The sequence below is a fragment of the Mustela erminea genome, chromosome 8 (genome assembly GCF_009829155.1).
Source record: "Mustela erminea isolate mMusErm1 chromosome 8, mMusErm1.Pri, whole genome shotgun sequence".
Classification (NCBI taxonomy): Eukaryota; Metazoa; Chordata; class Mammalia; order Carnivora; family Mustelidae; genus Mustela; species Mustela erminea.
In genome coordinates this window covers 113,976,055-114,003,213 of record NC_045621.1, presented here as the reverse complement: position 1 = coordinate 114,003,213, position 27,159 = coordinate 113,976,055, and the positions used below count along the sequence as shown (strand labels likewise).

Sequence of the window (27,159 nt, the reverse complement as noted above, 5' to 3'; positions counted from 1 at the left end):
AGATGGTTGCTTAACTGAGCCAACCCAGTGTAGGGTTATTAATTGGCCTTATTTCAATATTGTTGTGTCTCAGGAAATAGGAAGGCCTGAGAGGGAAAGAGAGCTAGTAGTTGGTGGAGCAGTCAGAGCGTATAAGACTTATTAATTAAGTTTGCCCATTTTATGGGTGTGGCTTGTGGCACCCCAAAATAATAGTAACATCAAATATCACTGATGACAGATTACTGTAACAAACATAATAATAATGAAAAAGTTTGAAATTTTGTGAGAATTTACAAAATGTGACACAGAGGAGCTCCAGTGGTGCAATCGGTTAGCGTGCGGTACTTATACAAAATGTGACACAGAGACATGAAGTGAGCAAATGCTGTTGGAAAAATGGTGCTGGTAGACTTTCTCAATGTAGGGTTGCCACAAATCTGTCAATGTGTAAAAACACAGTATCTGCAAAGTGCAGTAAAGCAAAGCACAATAAAATGAGGTATGACTGTATATCTTTTTGAGTCAGGGTTTTCATTTTCTTCTGATAAATACCCCAAAGTGGAATTGTTGGGTCGTATGATAGTTCTATTTTTAATTATTTGAGGAACCTCCATACTGTTGGTGATAGTGGCTGCACTAATTTACATTTCTGCCAGCAGTGCACAGGGTTTCCTTTTTTCCATATTCTCACCATACTTGTTATTTGTTTTTTGTTTGCTTTGTTTTTTGATACTAGATCTAACAAATGTAAGGTGATTCCTCATTGTGGTTTTGATTTGCATTTCCCTTATGATGAGTGATGTTAGACATTCTTACATATGTCTATTGGCTGTTTGTCTGTGGAAAATGTCCATTGAGATTCTCTGCCCATTTTTTAATTAGTTTTACTTTTGTTATTGAATTGTATAAATTTCCTTTTTGCATGTTTTGTGTATTAATCCCTTATCAGATACATGGTTTGCAAATATTTTCTTCCATTTAGTAGATTGCCTTTTCGTTTTCTTGACCATTTCCTTTGCTGTGAAGAAAGTTTTTATTTTTTAATTATGTATTTATTTATTTTGGGGGACACGGAGAGGGAGAGAGAGAATCTTAAGCAGGCTCCACACCCTGTGCAGAGCCTGACAAAGGGCTTGGTCTCATGACCCTGAGAATCATGACCTGAGCCAAAATCAAGAGTCGGACATTTAACTGACTAAGCCACCCAAGCGCCCCCAGAAACTTTTTTGTTTATTACAGTCCCAGTTGTTTATTTTTGTTTTGGTGTCAAATCCAAAATATTGCTAAGAACTATGTCAGGTGGCTTACTATGTTTTTCTACTAGAGTTTTTTGGTTTCAGGTCTTATGTTCAAGTCTTTTAATCCGCTTGAGTTGATTTTGTGTATGATATAAGATAGTGGTTTAGTTTCAGTCTGTACATGTGGCTGTCCAGTTTTTCAAACACCATTTATTGAAGAGACTGTCCTTTCCCCATAGCGTATTCATGTTTCATTTGTCATAAATTAATTGACCATATATGTGTGGGTTTGTTTCTGGCCTCTCTTTTCTGTTCCATTGATCTCTGTGTTTTTATGCCAATATCATACTGTTTTGGTTACTGTAGCTTTGTCCTATAGTTTGAAATTGGGGCATGTGATGCCTCCTGCTTTGTTGTTTTTTCCCTTAGGATTGCTTTGGCTGTTGGGGTCTTTTGTGGTTCCATACAGACTGTAGAATTTTCATTCTGTTTCTGGGGGTAAAATACCATTGGAATTCTGATAGGGATTGCATTGAAACCTGTAGATTGTTCTGGATAGTATGGCTATTTTAACTATTCTTACAGTCCATGAGCACAGAATATTTTTCATTTATTTGTGTTTCCTTCAGGTTTTTTTTTTTTTCCCTTCCCTTCAGTGTCTTATGAATCCGTGTATAGGTCTTTCTCTTGGGTTAAATTTATTCCTAGGTTTTTTGTTTCTGATGTATTTGTAAATGGGATAGTTTTCTTTTTTTTTTTAATTTATTTTTATTTTATTTTATTTTTAAAGATTTTATTTATTTATTTGACAGAGAGAGATCACAAGTAGGCAGAGAGGCAGGCAGAGAGAGAGAGGAGGAAGCAGGCTCCCTGCTGAGCAGAGAGCCCGATGTGGGACTCGATCCCAGGATCCTGAGATCATGACCTGAGCCACCCAGGTGCCCTGGGATAGTTTTCTTAATTTGTCATCCTGATAGTTATTAGTGTGTGGGAACACAAAAGATTAGTATATGTTGATTTTGTATCCTATAACTTTACTGAATTCTTTTTTTTAGTTCTAACAGTTTTTTTGGTAATTTTCCTTAGAGTTTTCTAGGTATAATATCATATCATCTGCAAATAGTGACAGTTTTACTATTCCTTCTTAATTACTATTACTATTACTTCTCAATTTATTTGCCTTTCATTTCTTTTTCTGGCCAGGACTTTGATTTTCATGTTGAGTAAAAGTAGTAAGAGTGGTTAACTTATTGTCAAGTTCCTTATCTTAGAGGAAAGCTTTTAACTTTTTACTGTTGAATATGATGTCAGCTGTGGGCTTGTCATATATGGCCTTTATTAAGTTGAGGTACATTCCCTCTCCACTTTGCTGAGAATTTTTATTATAAATTGATGCTGAATTTCAAAAGTATGATGGGCCTGTTTCTTTTCAACAGACATATGGCTATGGTCCATACAGTGGTGCATACCCTCCAGGAACTCAAGTTGCCTATGCTACAAACGGGCAGGCTTATGCTGTACCCTACCAGTACCCATATGCAGGTAACTCATGCCTACCTTTTACTTCTTATATCTCTGTTTAATGGGTAGATGAGTCCTGAAGGATTTCTGTTTCTCAGTTTAAGGATAAGTGAGCTATATTTCTGGTATAGATCTGCTACTGTGTTTAAAAAAATTATGTGTTTTTATACTACCTCAGAAAGTTAGAATACGCTTTTTAAAAACTTCACTATTGGATCTAGTTTTGTTCCCAAGGAGAGAATTTGTAGTTACTGGTATTCACTTGTATTAAAGAGCAACCAAACTAAGAGGCCAGTTTTAAGTGATAACTTCTCTTATTTTTCTCTTCTGGTTACATCCTTCAAAAATTAACACTAGTAGGTGATATTCCCTTTTGCAGGTGAAGTAAAGGCCTGGAAGGTACTTATATTTATTCTGGGCTTTTGATGCACGTTTTCCATTTTTCACCTTTCACTGAGAAAGATTGTAGATATGAGTAACTAACCTGTGTAGGTAGTATCAAGTCCTGTGTGCAGTTTTGACAGTGGGAGGTCTAAGGTAGAGGTGTTGGAGAATACTGGCCGTGAAGCTGGAGCCTGCAGTCAGGGCGAGGGGGCAGAGAGCCATGTGACTGATGTAATGAAGAGCAAGTGTCACCCAGATGCTGGGAGAGCAAGGGAAGTCTGGAAGGGGTAGGTTGCAGTAGACATGGCATATCAGATCAACATATAAGACAATGAGCTGGTAAATAGCCTAGAACAAGAGCCCAGAGCTCAGAGAGAAATCTGAGGGTGTTGTGAGCAAACCTAGTTCCATGTCTTAACACAGAAGCAGTGGAAGGAGACTCTGTTATCAGAAAGGTAAGTAAGTGGTTACTGATGCTAATGCCACAGAGTTACCCAGGAGTCACCAGCCCCATGTCAAAGTGTCCTTTACTTGTTGGTGGTTACTTTGGTTTCTCATATTTTAGCGCCTAATATGAGAGTTTCTCTGGTCATCTCTTTCTGAAGTCTGATGCAGTTCACTCAGCTAGCATCGAGTATGAGGGATTCTTCTTGCTTGACTTTTTCATGTCAAATTGAAAACGAATAAAATGCTGATGCTAAAAAATGAAGTATTTGTTGGTCCTGTGATCTTAGCACAACTGGTTTTTGAATTACCTTCCCCATATAAAATGAATTTTTCATCTTTGCAGTCTTATATTACTTTTTGCATTTTTTTCTCATTTTAAAATTCTATATATTTTGTCTAGAGTGCTGCATAATCTCCATAAGTATTTTAATGACAGCATATTATCATATTGGGTGATTCATTATTTGAATCTTCTAGTATTGGCTGTTTACTTTCTTTTTTTTCCTGTTTGCAATTATAGATACTACTTTCAACATCTGGTGATTTTCTTTTTCATTCCTGTTAAATCTGTTTTAGCATATATTTATATTTATATTTAGAATGTATTTATATTTAGAATATATGAAGTTCATATGTCAGAGGGCATAGGCATTTATATTTCTTTTGATACCATATTTATAAAAGTTCTTAAACATGCAAAAGTAGGGATAGTACTTTAATGAACCGTCATTTGTCCATTACCAGCTTCAGTTACCACATCATGCCTAACTTTGTTTCACCTCCATCTCCTTTCCTCATCTCTGGATTGTTTTGAGGGAAATTTGGACTTTACATCATTTCATCTGACAGTATGACAATAAATCTTGATACCAGTTACCCAGTTGATTCTCAGAACAGTTTGCAAGTTTCCAATACCACTAGGAGTTTATGAAACACTGGTTTCTCAGTTGTCCTGAAAGAGTTCCTATAGTTGTTAGCTCTGAAAGTTTTGATAACCTTCTTAGGTCTAAAGTGAACTGTCAAGTTGCTTTAGTTTACTTTTCTCTGATGATTGGTGAAGATAAACATGGTAAAATTGTTTATAAATTTAATTTCTTTGCCCATTTATCTTGGAGTTGGTGGTGGGTTTTTAAGCCCTAGCCCTAACCAAGTCATGAAAGCCAACCTCTTTCTTACTCAGTTGCAGACTTCCAGACTGGGGTAATCTCAGCTGTTTCTTACTGTTCAGAAGAGCTAAAGTTTTGTGGAAGTACTTGAGAAGGGGATTTATATAAATCAGTTCTATCTTTGCTATTCACTTGCTTCATAGGAAAACAAAGAGCACTCTCATGTGGGCATCCTTAAGATACTTGCTGCAAAGGGCAGAGTTAAGTAGGTTGTCATTCAGCATTAGCATTGTGACCAGCTAGCAGGTGTGCTTGCTCTGGAGGGGACGAGTTGGTTTTCTGGTCATCCCACAGTAGCATTGTGCTGATAAGAAGACAAGAGCTCCTCAGCTCTTCTAGATACCTCAGTCCTTTGCCATCTTCATGACATACTGCCTTCCGTTGTTCATAGGCATCATCCTCATCATGCATAGAGCAGGTTAAAGGCCTTCTCTGCCCCCTCCCCCAACCCCACCCCTGTTTTTTTTTTTTAAGATTTTACTTTTAATTTCCACACCCAACATGGGACTCGAAGTTAAGATCCCAAGACCAAGAGTCACATGCTCTCCTGACTGAGCCAGTCAGGTACCCCAAGATATTCTCTGTAATATGATTGGAGCTAGTGGTCAGTCAGCCAATTTAAAAAGTGCAAAGGGTGCTGTGTACATACTGTAAGTGTTCTGTTGTAATTTACCCACATTAGTGGACAGTTGTTCAGCTGTCTTTTGATATAGGCTCTAGGTCTTTGCTTTGAGTTGGCTCCTTTGGGGTTTTCTGTCTTACAAAGATTGTACTCATGACACGTTATTGCACTGTAGTTTCCCTTGGCAGGTACAAACGACAAGTTCAGATTTTGTGATTCTTCTATAATTTACTTGCTTTGATAGTAATTTGTAAATGTTACCTGCCTTTATTTAGTCTTCCCTAAAGTATCTACTTTAGTTATGTGGGGAAACAATATCTGCCTGTTTCACATTCACATTTTGACCATTTATGTAAATCTTAGTTAAGTTAGGTAATTACAATAACTACAACTTAGAAATGTCCCCACTGACTTGGATTAGGAGTTCCCTCCTTGGAGCAGAGGTGAGCAGAAGCTGCAGGAGAGGGCTCTCCTGGTCATGTGATACAGGTGTCTCTTGGTATGACCTACTGAGGGGAATGCAGATTTAGATGGTCGAAGGGATCTTTTAATTTAAATCAGCTTCCTAGTTTCTACTATCCTACATTTCATAGTTACAGTTCCCTAATTGGAAACTTTTAACTATAAGACTGTGAAAGGAAATATTATGGTTCACCAATTTTGAGATTTAAACATTATGTAAAAGACTGTTGACTTCCAGTGCTGTTACCTATACTTGATCAGCCCTAGGTTTATAATGGTCTCATTGTACCCCTGTGGCTTTGGGTTTTTTCTCTCCTATCTTTCTCCATCTCTTTGAGGCATTAGTGGTTATGAGTGCACACTTGTAGCCCAAGTGCCTGGGTTTGTGAGCCTTTACTGCCTTTAAGCCCTGTGTGCCTCACTTTTGCCCATCGGTAAAAAGAGGATAATGATAAACTCAATTCACAAGGTTGTTGTGAGGATTAAGTGAGTCAGTACATGTAAATGCTTGTAGTACTGTAAATGCTTAGAATGATAAGCCTTTATTCTGCTGTTGGTTTTCATCTCCATGTATACATTACTGTTGGATTAGTGTCTAGCTCCCCTAGGGCTGAATTGTTAAGGAAACAGTGAGTCAGGGAGAAAAATTAATGTTATTTATATTTGAGTAATTTTAAAGCTAATTAGCTGTTGTGAAGTACAGAAGATGTTCTCTTTGTTCAGTGATACATTTCCAGTTGTAAATTTTAATCACGCAAATTAAATACTAAATGTGTTTAAAATTTGCTTTTTAAAAGTTTTCCCTCTAATGTAAGTATTTTCCCCCGTAAGGACATGATTAAAAATGAAGAATGAATTATATTAGCAGATTTAAGGTTTAATTTAAAAATGGTTTACATGAATATCAAGAAACTCATTAGCTTTCAAATGGGTTTTACATTTTTAACTTTAGGTGCAGATTCTTGGCTCTCACCTTGTCTGTAGGCTCTGTGTATCTCCCATGCTGTTCCCCCATCTACCTGTCATACTAATGAGCATGATGTGGAAGGCAGAAGTGGACATTGGAACCTAGAACTTACAGCTTCATTAGGATCCTGCTATTTGAAGTGGTTGGGGCTTTGGACCTTGGAAAGTTGAGCGTCTTAATTTCCTTTTAGTGTAGTCTTAGAAACTGTCATCTGAGCCTTTGGTGAAGGAGAGCTGGGGAGTACCCACTCAGCCACCCTACACACCTCCAGAGGAAGACAGCACCATAAGGGAGGGATGCATATGCAGGGAGATGTGGCGTTTACCATTTTCAGGACATGCTGTCTTTTTGAAGGAATCTTGGACTTAAACTGCTCCTCACAATGTCTACTTTTTTACTTCCTTTTTAGGACTTTATGGACAACAGCCTACCAACCAAGTCATCATTCGGGAGCGGTATCGAGATAGCGACAGTGATCTGGCACTGGGCATGCTGGCTGGAGCTGCCACGGGCATGGCCTTAGGGTCTCTGTTCTGGGTCTTCTAGAATCCTTCAGATCTGGATGTGCCTAGCTTCTGATGCCCTATGTTCAATACTATAATTTGCAGGGTGTTTCTGTTGGTGATAAATGTTTTTAATAATAGTTAGAATAGTTCTTTTGAAACTGGTGACATCATAGTTATAACTAATCCATCTACTGTAGAGAAGACTTCTGACTTCTGTTTAGCTAAAACATGGACTCTGGGTTACTGGCTCATTCCAGAAATTTCTTTGTAGAACTCTCAGAATACTTTATTTGAACATACTTGTTTTGAAAGGCATTTTCTTTTCAGTTAGGTGTAATGCTTAAGGGACAATTTACTTTAGTGTTATGTTACTAGTCTGATGGTGTATGAGTGAGTTATGTGGCAAGGAGAACTGCAGCTTCTTTCTGTTTAACATCAAACTTTCAAGCCTCAGATCAGAACTGGCTGCATGTAACTTCAGGGATTGTGGACTGCTAAGTTCTCAGGAACTTCGCTGAGGCAGTGGGGTTGGTATTCCCATGATGTGGGTACAGTTACTGCTCAGGATGATGGGGAAAGGGCAGCCCTCCCTCTCCCCTTCTCCCCTTTAAAATGATTCTTTATTTTATTCTTTGTTTTCTTGGTAGTAATACTTGGAAAATGTCCCACATTAGGAATTGACTTGAGCCTTAAAGTTTTAGGGCTTTATCCTTGAAAACTTGAAGAAGGCAAAATAGTTATAAGTATGTGGAGGTAGGTTTGTTATTCAGAGACATTATGTTTTTAGTGTCTGTTTTGAGTATTTTTATTGCCACCTCAGCCTACTTATAGCTTATATTTCTACCTGTTAAGAAAGTGCTATTAAAAGAATGGTGAGGAAAGTGGAATGAGAGCCATAGTTACAGTGTTACTGTGTCAGGCCTCCAGAGATTGCACTGTGCAGAGGATGCTATTTTCTGTCCTTCTAAAGGCTGTTAAAGAGCAGGTGTCCTGTTTTGTGCAGGACTGGGGCATTGTGGCTGTCCCCCAAGCACTGGGGTGCGTGGAGCCCTTGTGGTGGCATAGTGAGGGCTCTTGGGACCTTGGCTGTGGGGAAGACTCAGGTTATAGATGGCAAATGAGGCCTAAGGACTTGAATGACTTGGTGTCAAGATATTCTTCAACCTGACCAGGTTGCCAGCTTTGTTTTTATTCCTGACTCAGAGAATCTTAAACATTTAATTTTGAGTCCCAGCTATGTGTAAAGCTCACAAAACCCCAAATCCTACATTTCTGTTATTTATGTAAATTTTTTTTTATGTAAATTTTTAAAGTGCCTAATTAGTGCAGTTTTCTGTCCTGCATGCTTTAAAAAATGTACTTCTAGCAAGGCAGTTTAGCACAGTAATAGTCCCTGTCCTTGCACTCCATGTAGCCATGCTTCCACAGAATATGCTCCTAGTAACACAAAATATTTTTATTTTCTATGGCCAGTTATATACATAGCTCATTTGTTTTATTGGTCAACTGATTCTATCTCTGAGCAGACTTAAATAGATTTCCATTTGAAACCATCTGCCAAGCGACCTTTCCTGTACAGTTGTGGTGAACCTACTGCCACTGTAGAGTCTGTATCTAGCTGAAAGGAGGTACACTTGACTGTCAACTCTTTGGATATTTGGGATGGTGGAAAATTGCCAGATGTGTGACAACGCTGGTTTTGATGGTTAAAAATGTTGCTTTTATGATTTTACATCCTATGTATTAAGAATGGCTTTGTTGAGATTGTAGTCATTACTAGAGCTGGATGCTTTACTAATAAAATATTAAACAGTTTTTAATGTTGTATTGGGGTATTAATTTTGAACATGGAGTTAGTCTGTGTTACATGGAAACACAGACTACTGAGTTATATCACTGAAATGCCCAGGAAGCAGAGTCCCCCCACTGACAGAAAGGGAGGTGTGAATTGAAACTTGGGCACATGTTGTGCACACTGTTGGCCGACCCGATTGGGTAGACATAGTTGAGCCTGGAAATTCACTGTTGCTGGTGACTTGATGCTGACATGAAATGCATACTGAGATACTTCATTTCCCTGGTCCAGCTTCTGAAGAGGTTTATTTTATGATCACTTCAATTTAGGTAATCCTAAATCAATGAGTTAGATGAGGTAGAAGGAACTTGTTCAGGTGTTAGTAAGCATTTCACTTTCATTATGTACTTCTATATAATGGACCCGAAAGAAGTTGGCCACTGACATTGCACATTTGCCAGTCTGATTTTTCTTTTAATTCCTGGAGTGTACTTCAGGTCTTGGTAAAGAGAAGGGAGACACCAGTGGCTGTGTTTCAGATGATCATCCTGAAACAGGCCAGTCCAGGCCCCAAGACCTGGATCATAAGGAGATGTTCTATGGTTGAGATGAATGGCCCAAGTTTATTTTCTACCTCAGTTATGATCCTGTTTCATTTTTCTTTCTCCTTCCCAAGTTTATATAGACACAGGCATGGAATGCAGTTCCATTATTCCCCCCAGAACTGATCTATTTTCTGACTGCTTCCCTGTCTTTCGTAGTCTCTTGAGTCCACAGAACCTGCTTTTCCCTATATATGCAAATTGTATGTTTATAAGTGAAAATGTTAGTTCATTAAATGATTAACTATAAAGCATGTTTCATTGTGACTTCTTTTTTAAAAAAAAATTATTTAAACTAAAAAAAAAAATTATTTAAACTAAAAAATAAAACCCAGCTTACCCCATTTCTCCCACCACCCTCCCCCGACTTCTGGCAACCACCAGTTCTTTTTTTTTTTTTACGTTATTTTACAGTAACACATTGTTAGCTATTTCTACTGCATCATGGGCAATAAGAAAGGCACTTACTGAGAATTCCCTAAGTGCTGGGGAATGTGTTACCACATCAGAAAACAATGAGTCATTAAATTCTTACAGTGACTCTGTAAGGCAGGTATCATCCAGGATAGACTGGATTCATCCTGGCTGATTTCATCTAGCATAGCCTGATTGAAACTGGGGCTCAGTTAAATACTTTCCTCAGGAGCACACAGGTAGTAAGTGAAATGGGTTTGTATCTGATACTAAAGCACATTCTTTTTCTCTCTACCATGTGCATATAAATAAGGTATAATTTCCACATGAACATTAGATGGCATGAAGAAGTAGAAAACTAATGGTATCATAATCGTCAACCAGATCTACTTGGCAGTGTGGGTTCAGTAAGTTCTCCAATATTTTGAGTGCATGATTTTGTGGTGTTTATTGTTTTTAAAAAATTATATTTTCAGGGCGCCTGGGTGGCTCAGTAGGTTAAAACCTCTGCCTTCGGCTTGGGTCATGATCTCAGGGTCCTGGGATCGAGGCCCGCATCGGGCTCTCTGCTCAGCGGGGAGCCTGCTTCCTCCTCTCTCTCTCTCTGCCTGCCTGCGTACCTGTGATCTCTGTCAAATAAATAAAAATCTTTAAAAAAAATGAAATGTACATTTTCTTTGGATCCTGAATTACCTTGGTTTCCTATGGGCTAGTTTTTCTGTCTACCTAGTGCAGAATTTGATTAAATGGTGATATGTGATTGCATGTTACAGTTTAAGATGGGGAGTCTCATACCAGAAGCCCTGGATCTCTTGGTTTCATCTCTTTAGAAAAGAATCATCCAGAATTTTGCCTAGAGACAATTTCTGGACATGGAGTAGAGTAGACACTCCATACACAGACTGTAGCCCTTCCCCCTTTTCAACCTGACTTTGTCCCCATCTACTGCCAGGCTGAACCCTGCTGCCTCCAGCTCCTTTAATAGGCTATACGTATGCATAGCTCCAGAATTTTTTAAAAAATGAGATTCATTAAGGGGTTTTCCACCTGCCCAATTCCTCCCCTGTCTTTGCTTAACTACTACCACTACTGGTTTATCCTTCATGAGATCCTACATGCATATATAAGCTAATACAAATATATTTTTCTCTCCTTTTTACACAAAGGGTGGTGTATATACCCGTGGTACTTAGACTTTTTAGACTCAGAATCCTTTTACGTTGTTAAATTTGTGGAGGCCTCCAAAGGGCTTTTTATTTTTTATTTTATTTATTTTTTAAAAAATGATTTATTTATTTGAGAGCATGAATGAGAGAGCAGGAACGGAGGAGGCAGAAGCAGACTTCTCATTTGGCAGGGAGCCTGATGGGGGTGAGGGGGTCTGATCCCAGGAACCCAGGATTATGACCTGAGCCAAAGGCAGACACTTAACTGACTGAGCCACCCAGGTGCCCCCCAAAGAGCTTTTTTATTTTTTTAAAAACATTTTGTTATTTGAAAGAGAGCAAGTGGTGGGGAGGGGCAAAGGGAAGGAGAGAGAGAAGCAGACTCCCTGCTGAGCAGGAAGGCTGAGGGAGGCTTGATTCCAGGACCTGGAGATCAGAACCTGAGATGAAGGCAGACAATGTTTAACCAACTGAGCCACCCAGGCACCCCACCCCCTCAAAAGAGTTTTATAGTTGTGATTTATATTTATTAAAATTTACCATATTATAAAATAAAATCCAGAAACTTAAAAAAGGTAAACCTATTGTGAGATATTAAACCTAGAATTTATAAAAAATATTTTTCAAAACAAAAATCAGTGAGGCAAATCGTTTTTACATTTGGAAAAATTTCTTTAGCATGTCGTTTAATGAAAATACTGGATTCTCTTATCTGCTTGCATTCAGTCTATTGTAATTTTTTTTTTTTCTTTTTAGTTGAGGAATAGAAGGAAATCTGGACATGGACATGTGGTTGGAAAGGGAGGACCTAGCAGACACCCTGAAAGGATCTGGGACACTCTCAGGGGTCCTTGGATCATACCTTGAAAATTGCTGATGTATGCTGTTCTATACTCATTTTTCTTTTTTTTTCTTTTCACATAACAGGTCTGAGGTATTTCCATATAAGCAAATAAAGAACTTCCTTATTCATTTAATTTATCCTTTAATTTAGTCCAGTACCCATTTGCTTTTTGCTGTTGCTAACAATTATGCTATAATGAAGTTATTGTACTAAAGTTACTCATCCCAGTGTGGGGCTCTTGAAGGGGTTGTGTTCTTGCTAGCTATGTGGAACTAGTGGATGTCAAGCTTCCCTGGAGCATAACTTTCCAAAGCTCTTACCTTGGATCACACCAAGACCTAGAAGTAAGAGTCAGCCTCACTGTATGCAGAGACTGCTATGATGAGCCACTTCAGATCTCAGGAGCTGAGTTCCAAAAACTTCACTAAGTCTCAGTCCTGTGGTTTGGATAGGAAGGGGAGAGTTGTGCTGCCGGCTGTCATTCAGGAACCACACTGGCTTCCATCTGGTTGTCTTAGAGTCCTTCCATGGATACTTCTAACATCCTGCTGGAAGAGAAAGATGGCAAAGATATATCCATTCCTCAGATTGGCAGTGATGCTCAACATTTTCACGTTCCAGTGGTGAGAGCTAATCACATGGCCCTGGCTGCAGGGTGTAGTCCAAGCTCAGGAAGAAGCTGCCCTGACTAGTTGCTGATGAACATACAGTAAATGGCAGATAATAGTGGCCAACTATCCTAGACACTCAATGGAAATCAATTTCTACTAACCCTTATTTGCAAGATATTTATTGATTAGTATAAGAGGTGGTTGCAAATTACATGTAAATTATTGGTTCACACAGCACAAATTGTCATTTGGTCACAGATTTTTTTTTGTTCTTGTTCAATTATTTCTTTTCCTACTTACCAGTTGATGGGCAGGTTTGGACCTAGAGAAAGACAGCCACCCTTTCCAGTAACAAATGTCATCATTTCATCCATTTCTTAAACTCATTCATCCCATCAAGTATTTACTGGGCATTGTGGCAGATTTTTTTTTTTTAAAGATTTTATTTATTTATTTGACAGAGATCACAAGTAGGCAGAGAGGCAGGCAGAGAGAGAGAGGAGGACGCAGGCTCCCTGCTGAGCAGAGAGTCTGATGCGGGGCTCGATCCCAGGACCCTGGGATCATGACCTGAACCGAAGACAGAGGCTTTAACCCACTGAGCCATCCAGGTTCCCCCACTGTGGCAGATTATATCATTGCCCCTGCCCTCATTGTTCCTCCTCCTCCCTTCCCTGGAGTTACACATTCTTGCCTGCTTCTGCATGATGTACCGTGTCTCCGCAGCCACTGGGAGGAACAGACCTCCCTTCCTTACCTGAGTTGTGGTATGTGGCATGCTTTGTCTCAGGAACAGTGAGGTTGCAGTGCCCAGGTGTTGAAGACAAGTGCATTTTCCTGGGGCTCAAGCCCAGAAAGGCTGGAAGGGTCCAGGGTGGACTGGAGTCTTGAGTTTTCACGGCATTCTTTCTATCCTTGATGCCCCTGGTCCCAGTTTCTCCAAGCACTACCTGCCAGGAACACTTCTGCTTTCCTCTCATCTCTGCCAGTAGTACCTCCCTTCCACCCTTTCTGTGCCTACTGACATTCTAGGGAGCCTTTCTTCCTCTTCCAGCTCAAAACAGCGAGGAAGGGAGTGGCACAGTGGGAAGCAGGCATTTGACCCTGGCTTTACACAGCTCTCCGGCCATTCTGCCTGGTCAGTGGTAAATCAGGTCAGAGGCACCTCCCCTGAGCCCTAGTCATTCAGATGACATTTCTTGAGCAGGTCATCCCCTAATGGGCAGTGAACCTTGGGTGCTCCTGAGCAGTCTTGTAGGCAGGGCCCTGCCTAATTGTTGCGGTAACCTGTCAGAGGCCAATTCAGCATCTCATGGGCACAGGGAATGTGTGCCAGGTACAGTGAGAGGCTGAGGACTTGGGTCCTTGTGGAGAGGTGTTGTGGGTATGGTGCCTATGGAGGCTGTTCATCCCAGTCCTCAGGAGCTGCGTCTTATGCCCAGGTGGGGATGGCAGGTACAAGGGCAGGCTATACCTGCTCAGCTGATGAGCCGGAGGGACCACGGGAAGGACTCTGGGGCCAGCACTAAGGGAACATAGCATGGCCTCCTGAAGTGTAAGTATAATAATGACAGAACCAGGACATGGATGGAACTAGAGGGCATTATGCTAAGCGAAATAAGTCAATCAGGGAAAGACAATTATCATATGATCTCTGATATGAGGAATTTGAGAGGCAGGGCGGGAGGGGGATTATGGGGGGAAGGAAGAGAAAATGAAGGGAAAGGAAAAATGAAACAAGATGGGACCAGAGAGGGAGACAAATCATAAGAGACTCTCAATCTCAGGGTTGCTAGAGGCAGTGGGTTGGGAGGGGTGTGGGGTGAGGGGAGGGTGGAGGGTGGGATGGGGTGGCGGGGTTATGGACATTGGGGAGGATATGTGCTATGGTGGGTGCTATGAATTGTGTAAGACTGATGATTCACTGATGATTTGTACCCCTGAAACAAATAATACATATATGTATATGTGTATATGTTCATTAAAACAAAACAAATAAAAAATAATGACAGAACCAGCCCATAGACACACAGCAGTGGTCTAAATGTTTCTTCTTTTCCACTCTGTGTTTTTCCTAGACCAATGGTTCTCTGAGTATGGTCCCAGACCACCAGCAGCCTCCAGGAATCTATTAGAAATACAGACTCTGGCTCAGCCCAGAGCTGAATCAGCAAGTCAGCCAGGTTGATTCCACTGCAAGTTCAATTCTTGAGAATGGCCTAAAACAGACTTCTCACCCTATCCTCACCCTCTGTCCTCCTCCCTCTCTCTGTCCCTCTAGCCTTAATCTCCCTCCCTCCCTCCCTACTCCTCTCTCTCTGTTCCCTGTTCCACTTCCCTGCTGGGGAGCAGCTGCACTTTCTCCTAGGAGCAGCTGGTTCTGAGAATCACCACTGGGTGTCAGAGCAGCCCCAGGAATGTCTGCTGTAAACCCCTCCCAGACCTGCCTGTGTCTCCCAGGGCTCCCACACTTACCCAGAAGAGGACGTGCTGGGATGAGGGTGTGGGCCTGATTGCAGAGTCACAGAGTCCCTGCAGCCATGCTCCGGTTCCCTAGTCACTGGCCTGGGCTGAGGCAAAGGTTCAATGGTGCCCTGTCTTCTGTTTCCAGCATTTTGGGGCTGAGAAGCAGCCCCGATGAGGTCCTGAGAGGAGGAGGGGTTTGCTGAAGGTCACCCCGAGACTCTGTCAGGGCAGAGGGTGTTGCCGTGTCCTTCCTAACTGCCCAGTTAGGAGCACTTAGTGAGCACTGAGGTGGTGCATCTGCTAGAGTCTGTGGTGGGGACCAGGGTAGTGCCTAGTATCATGGAGGCTGTCATGAGGGGTGTGAAATTCACACCCAACTCTCTCTCCTGTCAAAGTGTATCTCTTGTTCTGGCCCTCCCTCCATATGGCTTCTCTAAACTCCTAGCTTTGAATTCTACTGGGAGCCCTCGCCTGGGCCTCCCAGGCTACTGAGGACTCCCTATACATATCCAGTCCATATAGTTGGCCTCCCTGCCCTGCCCCTCCTGCCATACTGGTATTGTGGTAGACCCTAGGCAGCCTGTCTCAGGCCCTGTCCCGCCTTGTGGCTGCTTCTTCCACATGGAAGGGCAGTGTTCTTTTTTTTTTTTTTTTAAAGATTTTATTTATTTATTTGACAGAGAGAGATCACAAGTAGGCAGAGAGGCAGGCAGAGAGAGAGAGAGAGAGAGAGGAGGAAGCAGGCTCCCTGCTGAGCAGAGAGCCCGATGCAGGACTCGATCCCAGGACCCTGAGGTCATGACCCGAGCCGAAGGCAGCGGCTTAACCCACTGAGCCACCCAGGCACCCCAGAAGGGCAGTGTTCTTCTCCTGAACACCCATCCCAGGCTTTGCCCACAATCCCTGCTGGGCTAGACCCACTCGAGCCCTCTCCTCCATTTCAGGCCAAAGTAACGACCCACACACTCAACACACACTGAGCTCTGCTCAGTGCTGGGCACTGGGGCTGGATATACAGACTAGTTTTCTTCCTTGTGGAGCAACCACCCCAATTTAGTGGATGCTGCAGAGTGGTGGAAGGAGCTATAATGGAGGATGGGGGGTTATGTTGGGTTTCTAGACTGGAGCAAAGCCATGAGTGGCCTTCAGCAGGGTGGTTCTGAGGACAGGGACTTGGAGAAATGTTGGGAGGTGCTGGCAGCTGTGTGGTGGGATGCCAAGCCTTGGGATGATCAGAAATGTGTTGTCAAGCAAGCCTTGGCAGGACTTGCTGAGGTTTGGCTGACCAAGCTCCTAGGCTCCATCTGGTGGCCTCAGATGGGGCTGGGGCAGAGACACGGGAATGTGCTGTGTGAAGGGTGAAGTTTCTCCTGCATGTTTTGATGGGAACATCTGGAGGGCAGGACAGGTCCGGGCACAAGGGTGGTAATTAAGGTCTGGAGCTGGTGATCAGGGGCAGAGGCATTCTCAAGGACATGCCTACTGGGATATGAGGGAGGCAGATGGCATGGAGGGTTGGAGCAGAGAAGACTTCTTTGAAAAGGGTGTATCAGTGGTGTGGTCAGGGGAGGTGGCAAGAGTGGATGGCCATTAGGTTTGGGAGTTGGAGGTCATCAGTGCCTTGACATGGGTCTGTGGAAAGCAGAGAGGACTAGAGTGGATCTGGGGCACTTTCCCTTCCTCAGGTCTTTATGGCAGGGGCCTGCCGGCTGGTGGTGAAACTCCTCTTCCTCTCTAGGGACTAAGCCTCTGAGTACACTGGGTGACATAGGCTGAGCACCTCACAGAGTGGGCATGTGGACTCCAGACATGCAAAGAACCTTGCAAGGGGACCTGTGGCCGTATGGGGAGGGGAGGGGTCCAGGTGGTCAGGAAGCTACACATGGACTTGCCTAGCTGGGAACAGAGACTTGGCGTGTGCCCTAGAGACAGCATCTGCTACGATTGGCATTCAGCATCTGACATGGTTATCACTATCACCAACCCCACTATTTAAATAGGTCTGGCCTGAGTCACCCCAAATCTGTGAGTGGTGGTACCCCATGCCACAGGGTCTGCAAGGAAGCCTGGTCGCCAAGGCAGGAAGGTGAGTGCCTGTGCAGTGGGGACCAGGAAGGAAAACTCTATAGAGAGAAGAGCCCAGCTGTCTCCTCTTCCTCCTCTCAACATTGTCCCTGATCCTCAGCAGCCTCATCTTTAAAATGGGGACATGACAGCAGCTGCCTCAAGGGGTGCTCAGGAGTAGAGTTAACACATATGAGACACACTTAAAATATGCCCCAGTCAGAGAGAGCATCCTGTGTGCTGCTCTTGAGGTTATTCCCATAGGCCAGGATACTGAAGCATAGAGGCTAACACTGCAGTGGGCTCCTGCAGCTGTCCCTCCTCTCAGACTTGGGTTCCAGCATGTGCTCAGCATCTGGTGTGGAGGTAGGGGCTCAATAGTCATGGAATTGGGCCATCTGTGCCCTGGGCTGAAGCCTTGGCCCATTTAGAATGGTCAGGATTTCCAGACACTAGGAAGGTAGCAGACCCCCCCACATAGTGGGAAAGGCCTCTGGTCAAATAGCTAAGTCCTTAGCACCATGGAAGGGCTTTCCTTTCCTTAGTAATTCAGGCTGAACCCCTTCCCAGCCATTGACTGGACTGGACTGGGCCTCCCTTAATTTTACCATGGTGTGTTTCTGGCCTCTGGTCCTTTAAACCCAGTGTTCCCCCTACCCCCACCTGCTCCTATGGACATACTCCCTGCCTCAGTATTCCCCCCCACTCCTTGTACTTGCTGTTCCCCCCATGGACACTGATCCCTGCCCCAGTGTCCCCCCCACTCCTTTGTACTTGCTGTCCCCACATGGACACTGATCCCTGCCCCAGTGTTCCCCCCCACTCCTTGGTACTTGCCCCCAAAGACACTGCTGATTGCCCCAGTGTCCCCCTCCCCCACTCCTTTGTACTTGCTGTTCCCCCCATGGACACTGCTCCCTGCTCCATTGTCCCTCTCCCCCACTCCTTTTTACTTGCTGTCAGCGAAGCCCCATCCATGGGGGGAGGGCAGGGAGCCCCAGTGTCCCACCCCCTGCTCCTTTGTACTTGTTCTCCCCCCATAGACACTGCCGTCTGCCCCATGCCCCCCCCACACTCCTTTGTACTTGCTATCCCCTTCATGGACACTGCTCCCTGCCGCAGTGTCCCTCCCCCATAACTCCTTTGTACTTGCTGTTTCCCCCATGGACATTGCTCCCTGCCCCAGTATCCCCCCATTCCTTGTACTTGCTGTCCCCCCACAGACACTGCTGTCTGCCCCAGTGCCCCCACCCCTACTCATTTGTACTTGTTTCCCTCCATGGACACTGCTCCCTGCACCAGTGTCATTCTACTTCCCATCCCGTTCTGCACCCCTCCCAGAACACATCTGCTCCCAGCTCATCCTTTCGATCTCAAAGCAGCACCTTCTCAGGCAGTCTTCCCTGATCTTCAACACAGGCCTCTCATTTCTTTTATTGTGCCTTCTTTTTTCTTTGAGTTCCTCTTCAGCTTTTCCTTTTATACATGCATATTTGTGTAATTTTTCAGTCATGGCTGTCAGTGAATTTCATTCTTTTACATGCAGCTGTCCAGTTTCCCCAATACCATTTAATTAATTAATTAATTTGAGAGGGAGACCAAGAGAGTGTGAGTTGGGGGAGGGACAGAAAGAGAGGGAGAGAAGCAGAATCCACACTGAGCATGGAGCCTGAGGCAGGGCTCTATCTCACTACATGAGATCATGACCTGAGCTGAAACCAAGAGTTGAATGCTCAACCGACTGAGTCACTCAGGCATTCCCCCCAACACCTTTAATTGAAGATGCTATTCACTCCCCATGGTATATTCTTGCCTCCCTTATAAATTAATTGACCATATACAAGTCGTTTATTTCTGGGCTCTTTATTCGGTTTCCTTGATCTGCATATCTGTTTTTATTCCAATATCATACTGTTTTGACTAAAGAAGTTTTGTAGTATACAGTTGGCTCTTGAACAACATGGATTTGAACTGTGCAAGTCCACTTGTATGTGGATTTTTTTACATTAGAATACTGTAAATGTATTTTCTCTTTCTTGCGAGTTCTGAAATAACATTTTCTTTTTTCTAGCTTATTTTAAGTATACAACATAAATAAATATGACATGCAAAATATATGTTAATCAACTGTTTACATTATTGTAAGGCTTCTCTGTAGGTTATTATTGTAGTTAAGTTTTGGGGGAAATTAAAAGTTATACAAAGATTTTGATTACATGAGGGGTTAGTGCCCCTAACTTCCACATTGTTCAAGAGTCAACTATAGTTCAAAATCAAAGACCGTGATTCCTCCAGCTTTGTTCTTCTGTCTTACTTGTTTTGGCTATTCTGGATCTTTTGTGGTTCCATAGTAATTTTAGAATTATTACTTCTAGTTATGTGAAAAACATATTTGGAATTTTGAAAAGGATTTCATTGAATCTGTAGATTGGTTTGGGTAATGTAGACATTGTAACAATATCAGTTCTTGCAATCCATGAGCATGGAATGTCATTTCATTTATTTATGCCTTCTTCAATTTCCTTCATCAATGTCTTAGAGTTTATAGTAGAGGTCTTTTACCTTCTTGGCTAAATTTACTCCTATGTATTTTATGCTTTTTGATACAATCATTAAGGAGGTTATTTTCTTGATTTTTTCCTAATAGTTTGTTATTATTATATAGAAACACAACAGATATTTGTATATTAATTTTGTATCCTGCAAACTTACTAAATTCATTTATTAGTTCTAACAGGATTTTTTTAAATTTGGTGAAGCCTTTAGGGTTTTCTATATAAAGTATCATGTCATCAACAAATAGTGACAATTTTAATTTTTCCTTTCCATTTTGAATGCCTTTATTGTTTTTTCTTACCTAATTGATGTGGCTTAGACTTCAAGTATTATGTTGAATGGAAGTGGTGGCAGTGAGCGTGTTTGTTTTGTTCCTGATCTTAGAGGAAAGTTTTTCAGTTTTTTATCATTGAGTATGATATTAGCTGTGGGTTGGTTATGTATGGCCTTCATTATGTTGAATTTTGTTTCCTCTATACCCACTTTGTTGAGAGTTTTTAATCATAAATGGATGTTGAACTTACTAGTAATCGGCCTATTCAGATTTTCTATTTCTTCATGAGTCAGTCTTAGGAGATTGTAACTTTTAAAGAATTTATCCATTTCTTCTAGATTGTCCAATTTGTTGGCATATAATTATTCATAGTAGTCTGTTATGATCCTTTGGATCTGTGGTATCAGTTGTAATTCTTTCTTTCCTTTCTTTCTTCCTTTCTTCCTTCCTTCCTTTCTTTCTCTCTCTCTTTCTTTCTTTCTTTCTGTTTCTTTTTTAAAGATTTTATCTATTTATTTGACAGAGAAAGATCACAAGTAGGCAGAGAGGCAGGCAGAGAGAGGAGAAAGCAGGCTCCCTGTTGATCAGAGAGCCCGATGCGGGGCTCGATCCCAGGACCCTGAGATCATGACCTGAGCGAAAGGCAGAGGCTTTAACCCACGGAGCCACCCAGGCGCCCCCACCTTTTACTTTCATTGACTTTTTCTATTGTTATTCTCTATTTCATTGATTTCCACTCTGATTTCTATTATTATTTTCCTTCTAGTAACTTGGGGAATCATATTTTCTTCTTGTAGTTGCTTTATGTGAAGTTAAATTGTTTATTTGATATTTATAATTTTGACCTGTCTAGAGTTTAGTTCTTTTATCGCTGCAGTAAGGAATTCTCAAGTGTCTTCTAGGCTTTATTTCAAGCCCAACTAGATCTTTATAATTGTTTTATTTTAATTTTTTGTTTAAATTCAATATTTTTTGTTATGTCCAGTTAACAGCATATAGTACCTATTAGTTTTGATGCAGTGTTCAATGATTCGTTAGTTGCTTATAAAACCCAGTGCTCATCACCACAATGTAAGGCATGCCCTCCTTAGTAACATATAGTATATTATTAGTTTCAGGGTAGAATTTAGGGATTCACTAGTTGCATATAATATCCAGTGCTCTTTATATCAAATACCCTCCTTAATGCCCATCACCCAGTTACCCCACCTCCACTCCAGCAACCCTCAGTTTGTTTCCTATAGTTAAGAGTCTTTTATGGTTTGCATCCCTCTCTGTTTTCATCTTATTTTATTTTTCCTTCCCTTGCCCTATGTTCATCTTTTTCCTTTCTTAAATTACACACATGAGTGAAATCATATGGTATTTGTCTTTCTCTGGTTGATTGATTTCACTTAACATAATACTCCATGATTTTCCATTCATGTCATTGCAAATGGCAAGACTTCATTCTTTTTGATGGCTGAGTAACATTCCAGTGTGTGTGTGTGTGTGTGTGTGTGTGTGTGTGTGTGTTGTGTATAACATCTCCTTTATCCATTCAACTGTCAATGGATATCTATCTGGACCAACGTGGACATTGTTGCTATAAACATTGGGGTGTCTGTGCCCCTTCAAATCACTAGGTTTGTATCCTTTGAGTAAATACCCAGAACTGCAAATACTCAGTCATAGGGTAGCTCCATTTTTAACTTATTAAACTCCATACTGTTTCCCAGAGTGGCTGCACTAGTTTGCATTCCCACCAAGTGTAAAAGTGTTCTCCTTTCTCTGCGTGCTTGCCAACATCTGTTGTTTCCTTAGTTGTTCATTTTAGTTATGCTGACTAGTGTGAGGTGGTATCTCATTGTGGTTTTGATTTCTATTTCCCTGATGCTTGGTGATGTTGAGCATTTTTCCATGTGTCTGTTGGTCATTTGTATGTCTTCTTTGGAGAAATGTCTGTTCATATCTTCTGCCCATTTCTTGACTGGATTTATGTTTTTTGGTGTTTAGTTTGATAAGTTCTTTCTGGATGTTGGTACTAGCCCTTTAACTGGTATGTCATTTCAAATATTTTCTCCCATTCTGTAAATTGCCTTTTAGTTTTGTCAACTTTGTTGTGAGAAAGATTTTTATCTTGATGAAGTCCCAGTAATTCATTTTTGCTTTTGTTTCTCTTGCCTTTGCGGATATGTCTAGAATGAAGTTGCTATGGCTAAGGTCAGAGAGGTCACTGCTTGTGTTCTCCTCTAGGATTTTAATAGATTCCAGTCTTTCATCCATTTTGAGTTTATTTTTGTATATGGTATAAGGAAGTGATCCAATTTCATTCTGCATGTGGCTGTCCAATGTCTTTTTTTCCATCGGATATTTTCTCCTGCTTTTTTGAAGATTAACTGATTGTAGAGTTGAGGATCCATTTCTGGGTTCTCTGTTCTATTCATTGATCTATGTGTCTGTTTTTGTGCCAGTACCATACTGTTTCGATGATTACAGCTTTTTTTCTTTTATTATGTCATGTTAGTCACCATACAGTACATCATTAGTTTTTGAAATAATGTTCCATGATTCATTGTTTGCCTACAACACCCAGTGCTCCATGCAATATGTGCCTTCCTTAATATTCATCACTGGGCTAGCCCATCCTCCACCCCCTTCCTCTCTAAAACCTTCAGTTTATTTCTTGGAGTCCATAGTCTCTCATGGTTCATTTTCTCCCCAATTTCCTCCCCTTCACTTTTCCCTTCCTTCTCCTAATGTCCTCCATGCTATTCCTTATTTTCCACAAATAAGTGAAACCATATAATTGACATTCTCTGCTTGACTTATTTCACTTAGCATAATCTTTTCCAGCCCCATCCATGTTGGTGCAGAGGTTGGGTATTCATCCTTTCTGATGGTTAAGTAACATTCCATTGTATATATATCACTGTATATATATCAATCACATTCATCTGTTTAAGGACATCTCGGCTTTTTCCACAGTTGGCTATTGTGGACATTGCTGCTATGAACACTGGGGTGATTACAGCTTTGTAAAACAGCTTGAAGTCCAGAGTTATGATGTCTCTAGCTTTGGATTTCTTTTTGGGGAATGCTTTGTCTATTGGGGTGTCTTTGTGATTTCATACAAATTTTAGGATTTTTTGTTCCAGCTCCGTGAAAATGTTGACAGTACTTTGATAAGGGTTGCCCTGAATATATAGATTGTTTTGGATAGCATAGATATTTTAACATTTTAACATTTTTGTTAAACATTTTAACAATTTAAATTGTTAAAAATTTAACATTTTGTTAAACATTTTAACAATATTTGTTCTTCCAATCCATGAGTGTGGAATTTTTTCCCATTTCTTTGTGTCTTCCTCAATTTCTTTCCTAAGTGTTCTATAGATTCCAGAGTACAGATTTTTTTTACCTTCATTGTTAGATTTATTCATAGGAATCGTACAGATTTTGGTGAATTGTAAATGGGATTGTTTCTTGATTCTCCTTCTGTTGCTTTATTAATGGTGTATAGAAATACAACAGAATACTGTGCATTCGTTTTATATCCAGTGATTTTGCTGAAATAATGTATCAGTTCTAGCAATTTTTGGATGGAATCTTTTGGGTTCTCTATCATATCTTGGAAGAGTGAAAGTTTGACTTCTTTGCCAATTTGGATGCCTTTTATTTCTTTTTGTTGTCTGATTGCTGAGGCTGGGACTATTTTGAACAACAATAGTGAGAGTGGATATCCCTGTCGTGTTCCTGACCGTGGGGGAAAAACTCTTGATTCTTCCTTGTTGAGGATGATATTCGCTGTAGGTCTTTTGTATATGGCTTTTACGATATTGAGGTATGTTCCTTCAATTCCTATGTGGTGGAGGGTTTTTATCAGGAAAGGATACTGTGTTTTGTCAAATTCTTTTTCTGCATCTATTGAGAGGATCATATGGCTCTTGTCCTTTCTTTTATTGATGTGATGTATCATGTTGATTGATTCTCAAATGTTGAACCACTATGGCAGCCTCACTTGGTCATGGTGGATAATGCTTTTTTTTTTTTTAAAGATTTTATTTATTTATTTGACAGAGAGAGATCACAAGCAGGCAGAGAGGCAGGCAGAGAGAGAGGAGGAAGCAGGCTCCCTGCCGAGCAGAGAGCCCGATGCGGGGCTCGAACCCAGGACCCTAAGATCATGACCTGAGCCGAAGGCAGCGGCTTAACCACTGAGCCACCCAGGCGCCCCAAGGATAATGCTTTTAATGTACTCTTGGATAATATTGGCTAGTATCTTGGTGAGATCTTTGCATCCATGTTCATCAGGATATTGGTATGTAATTCTCCTTTTTAGTGGGATCTTTTGTTTTGGGACCAAGATAATGCTGACCTCATAAAATGAGCTTGGATGTTTTCATTCCATTTCGATTTTCTGAAACAGCTTCAGAAGAATAGGTATTGGGCCATCTGGGTGGCTCAGTCAGTTAAGCATCTGCCTCTGGCTCAGATCATGATCCTGGGGTCCTGGGATTGAGTCCTGTTTTGGGCTCCCTGCTCAATGGAGAGCCTACTTCTCCCTCTCCCTCTCCCTGCCACTCTGCCTACCTGTGCTCTCCTATCTCTCTGTCAAATAAATTGGTAAAATCTTAAAAAATGGAATAGGTATTAATTTTTCTTTAAATGATTGGCCGAATTCTCCTAGGAAGCCCTTTGACTCTGGTCTCTTGTTTATTGGGGGATTTTTTGATTACTAACTCAACGTCTTTGCTGGTTATGGGTCTATTAAGTTTTTCTATTTCTTCCTGCTTCAGTTTTGGTTATTTATACATCTCTAGGAATGCATCCATTTCTTCCAGATTGCCTAATTTGTTGACATTTAATTTCTCATAATATTCTCTTATAATTGTATTACTGTGGTGTTGGTTGAGATCTCTCCTCTTTCATTCATAATTTTATTAATTTGGGTTCTTTCTCTTTTCTTTTTGATAAGTCTAGGTTTATCAATCTTATTCTTTCAAAGAACCAACTCCTAGTTTCATTGTTCTGTTTTTGTTTTGTTTTGTTTTGATTTCTGTATCATTGATTTCTGCTCTAATCTTTATTATTTCTCTTCTGCTGGATTTCAGTTTTATTTGCTGATATTTATCCTGTTCCTTTAGGTGTAAGGTAAGGTTGTGTACTTGAGAATTTTCTTCTTTCTTGAGGAAGCCCTGTATTGCTATATACTTTCCTCTTAAGACCACTTTTGTTGCATTCCAAAGGTTTTGGACTGTCCTATTTTCATTTTCATTTGAATCTATGTATATTTAATATTTCTTTAATTTCTTGGTTGAGCCATTCATTCTTTAGTGGGACGTTCTTTAACCTCCATGTTTATGTTTTTTCCAAATTTCTTCTCATGGTTGACTTCAAGTTTCATAGCATTGTGGTCTAAAAATATGCATAGCATTATCTCAATGTTTTCTTACCAGTTAAGACCTGATTTGTGACCCAGTATGGGGTCTATTCTGGAGAATGTTCCATGTGGACTCAAGAAGAATATATATCCTGTTGCTATAGGAGGAAATGCTACTTATCTATCTGTGAAGTCCATCTGGTCCAGTGTGTCATTCAAAGCCCTTGTTTCCTTACTGATCTGCTTAGATGATCTATCCATTGCTGTGAGTTGGGTGTTGAAATCCCCTATTATTATTGTCAATGTGTTTCTTTAATTTGGTTATTAATTGGTTTATATAATTGGCTGCTCCCAAGTTAGGAGAAAAAATATTTATAATTGTTAGATCTTCCTGTTGGATAGACATTTTAAGTATGATACAGTGTCCCTTTTCATCCATTACACAGTTTTTGGCTTAGAAATGTAATTTGTCTGATATGAGGATTATTAATTCAGCTTTCTTTTGAGGTCCATTAGCATGATAAATGCTTGTCCATCCCTCACTTTTAATATGGAGCTGTCTTTAGGTCTAAAATGAGTCTCAGTCTATGGATGGGTCTTGTTTTTTTAATCTAATCTGATATCTTTTGTCTTCCAATTGAAGCATTTAGCCCATTTACTTTACTTTTATTTTATTTTATCATTTTATAATATTTTATTTTTTCAGTGATCCAAGATACATTGTTTATGCACTATACCCAGTGCTCCATGCAATACATGCCTTCCTTAATATCCAACATCAGGCTCACCCATACCCCCAAATCCTCCCCTTCAAAATCCTCTGTTAGTTTCTCAGAGTCTCCAGTCTCTCATGCATCATCTCTCCCTCCGATTTCCCCCAACTCACTTCTCCTCTCCTTTTGCCAATGTCTTCAGTGTTATTCCTTTTGCTCCACAAGTAGGTGAAATCATATGATATTTGACTCTCTCTGCTTGACTTATTTCACTCAGCATAATCTCCTCCATTCCCATCCATGTCATACAAAAGTTGGGTATTCATCCTTTCTGATGGAGGCATAATATTCCATTGTATATGTGGACCATATCTTCTTTATCCATTAATCTTTTGAAGGGCATCTTGGTTCTTTCCAGAGTTTGTCAACTGTGGCTATTGATACTATGAACATTAGGGTACAGAAGGCCCTTCTTTTCACTATGTCTGTATCTTTGGGGTAAACACCCAGTAGTGCAATTGCAGGTCATAGGTCTATTTTTAATTTCTTAAAGAATTTCCACACTGTTTTCCAAAGTGGCTGCACCAACTTGCATCCCCATCAACAGTGTAAGAGGGTTCCCCCTTTCTCCACATCCTCTCCAACACACGTTGTTTCCTGTCTTGTTAATTTTGGCCATTCTTACTGGTGTAAGGTGGTATCTCAATGTGGTTTTGATTTGAGTCTCCCTGATGGCTAATGATGATGAACATTTTTTCATGCGTCTGTTAGCCTTTTGTATGTCTTCTTTGGAGTGGGGTCTGTTAATGTCTTCTGCCCATTTTTTTTTTTTTTTACATGATATTCTGTTTTGTGTGTGTTGAGTTTGAGGAGATCTTTATAGATCTTGGATATCAGCCCTCTGTCTGTATGTCATTTGCGAATATCTTCTGCCATTCTATGGGTTGCCTCTTTGTTTTGTTGACTGTTTTCTTTGCTGTGCAGAACCTTTTGATCT

General features: G+C 40.9%; 1 protein-coding gene across 4 annotated transcripts in view; it reads left to right on the top strand.

The window, feature by feature from the left end:
- Window positions 1-9,946, top strand: part of PLEKHB2 (pleckstrin homology domain containing B2) — a 56,712-nt gene extending 46,766 nt beyond the window's left edge. For all 4 annotated transcript variants that reach the window (XM_032354031.1, XM_032354032.1, XM_032354029.1 and 1 more), the window contains 2 exons: window positions 2,657-2,762; window positions 7,199-9,946. In XM_032354031.1, coding sequence (XP_032209922.1) covers window positions 2,657-2,762; window positions 7,199-7,335 — 243 coding nt within the window. In that variant the 3' untranslated portion in view covers window positions 7,336-9,946. The remainder of the gene's footprint in view (window positions 1-2,656; window positions 2,763-7,198) is intronic.
- Window positions 9,947-27,159: the final 17,213 nt, after the last annotated feature.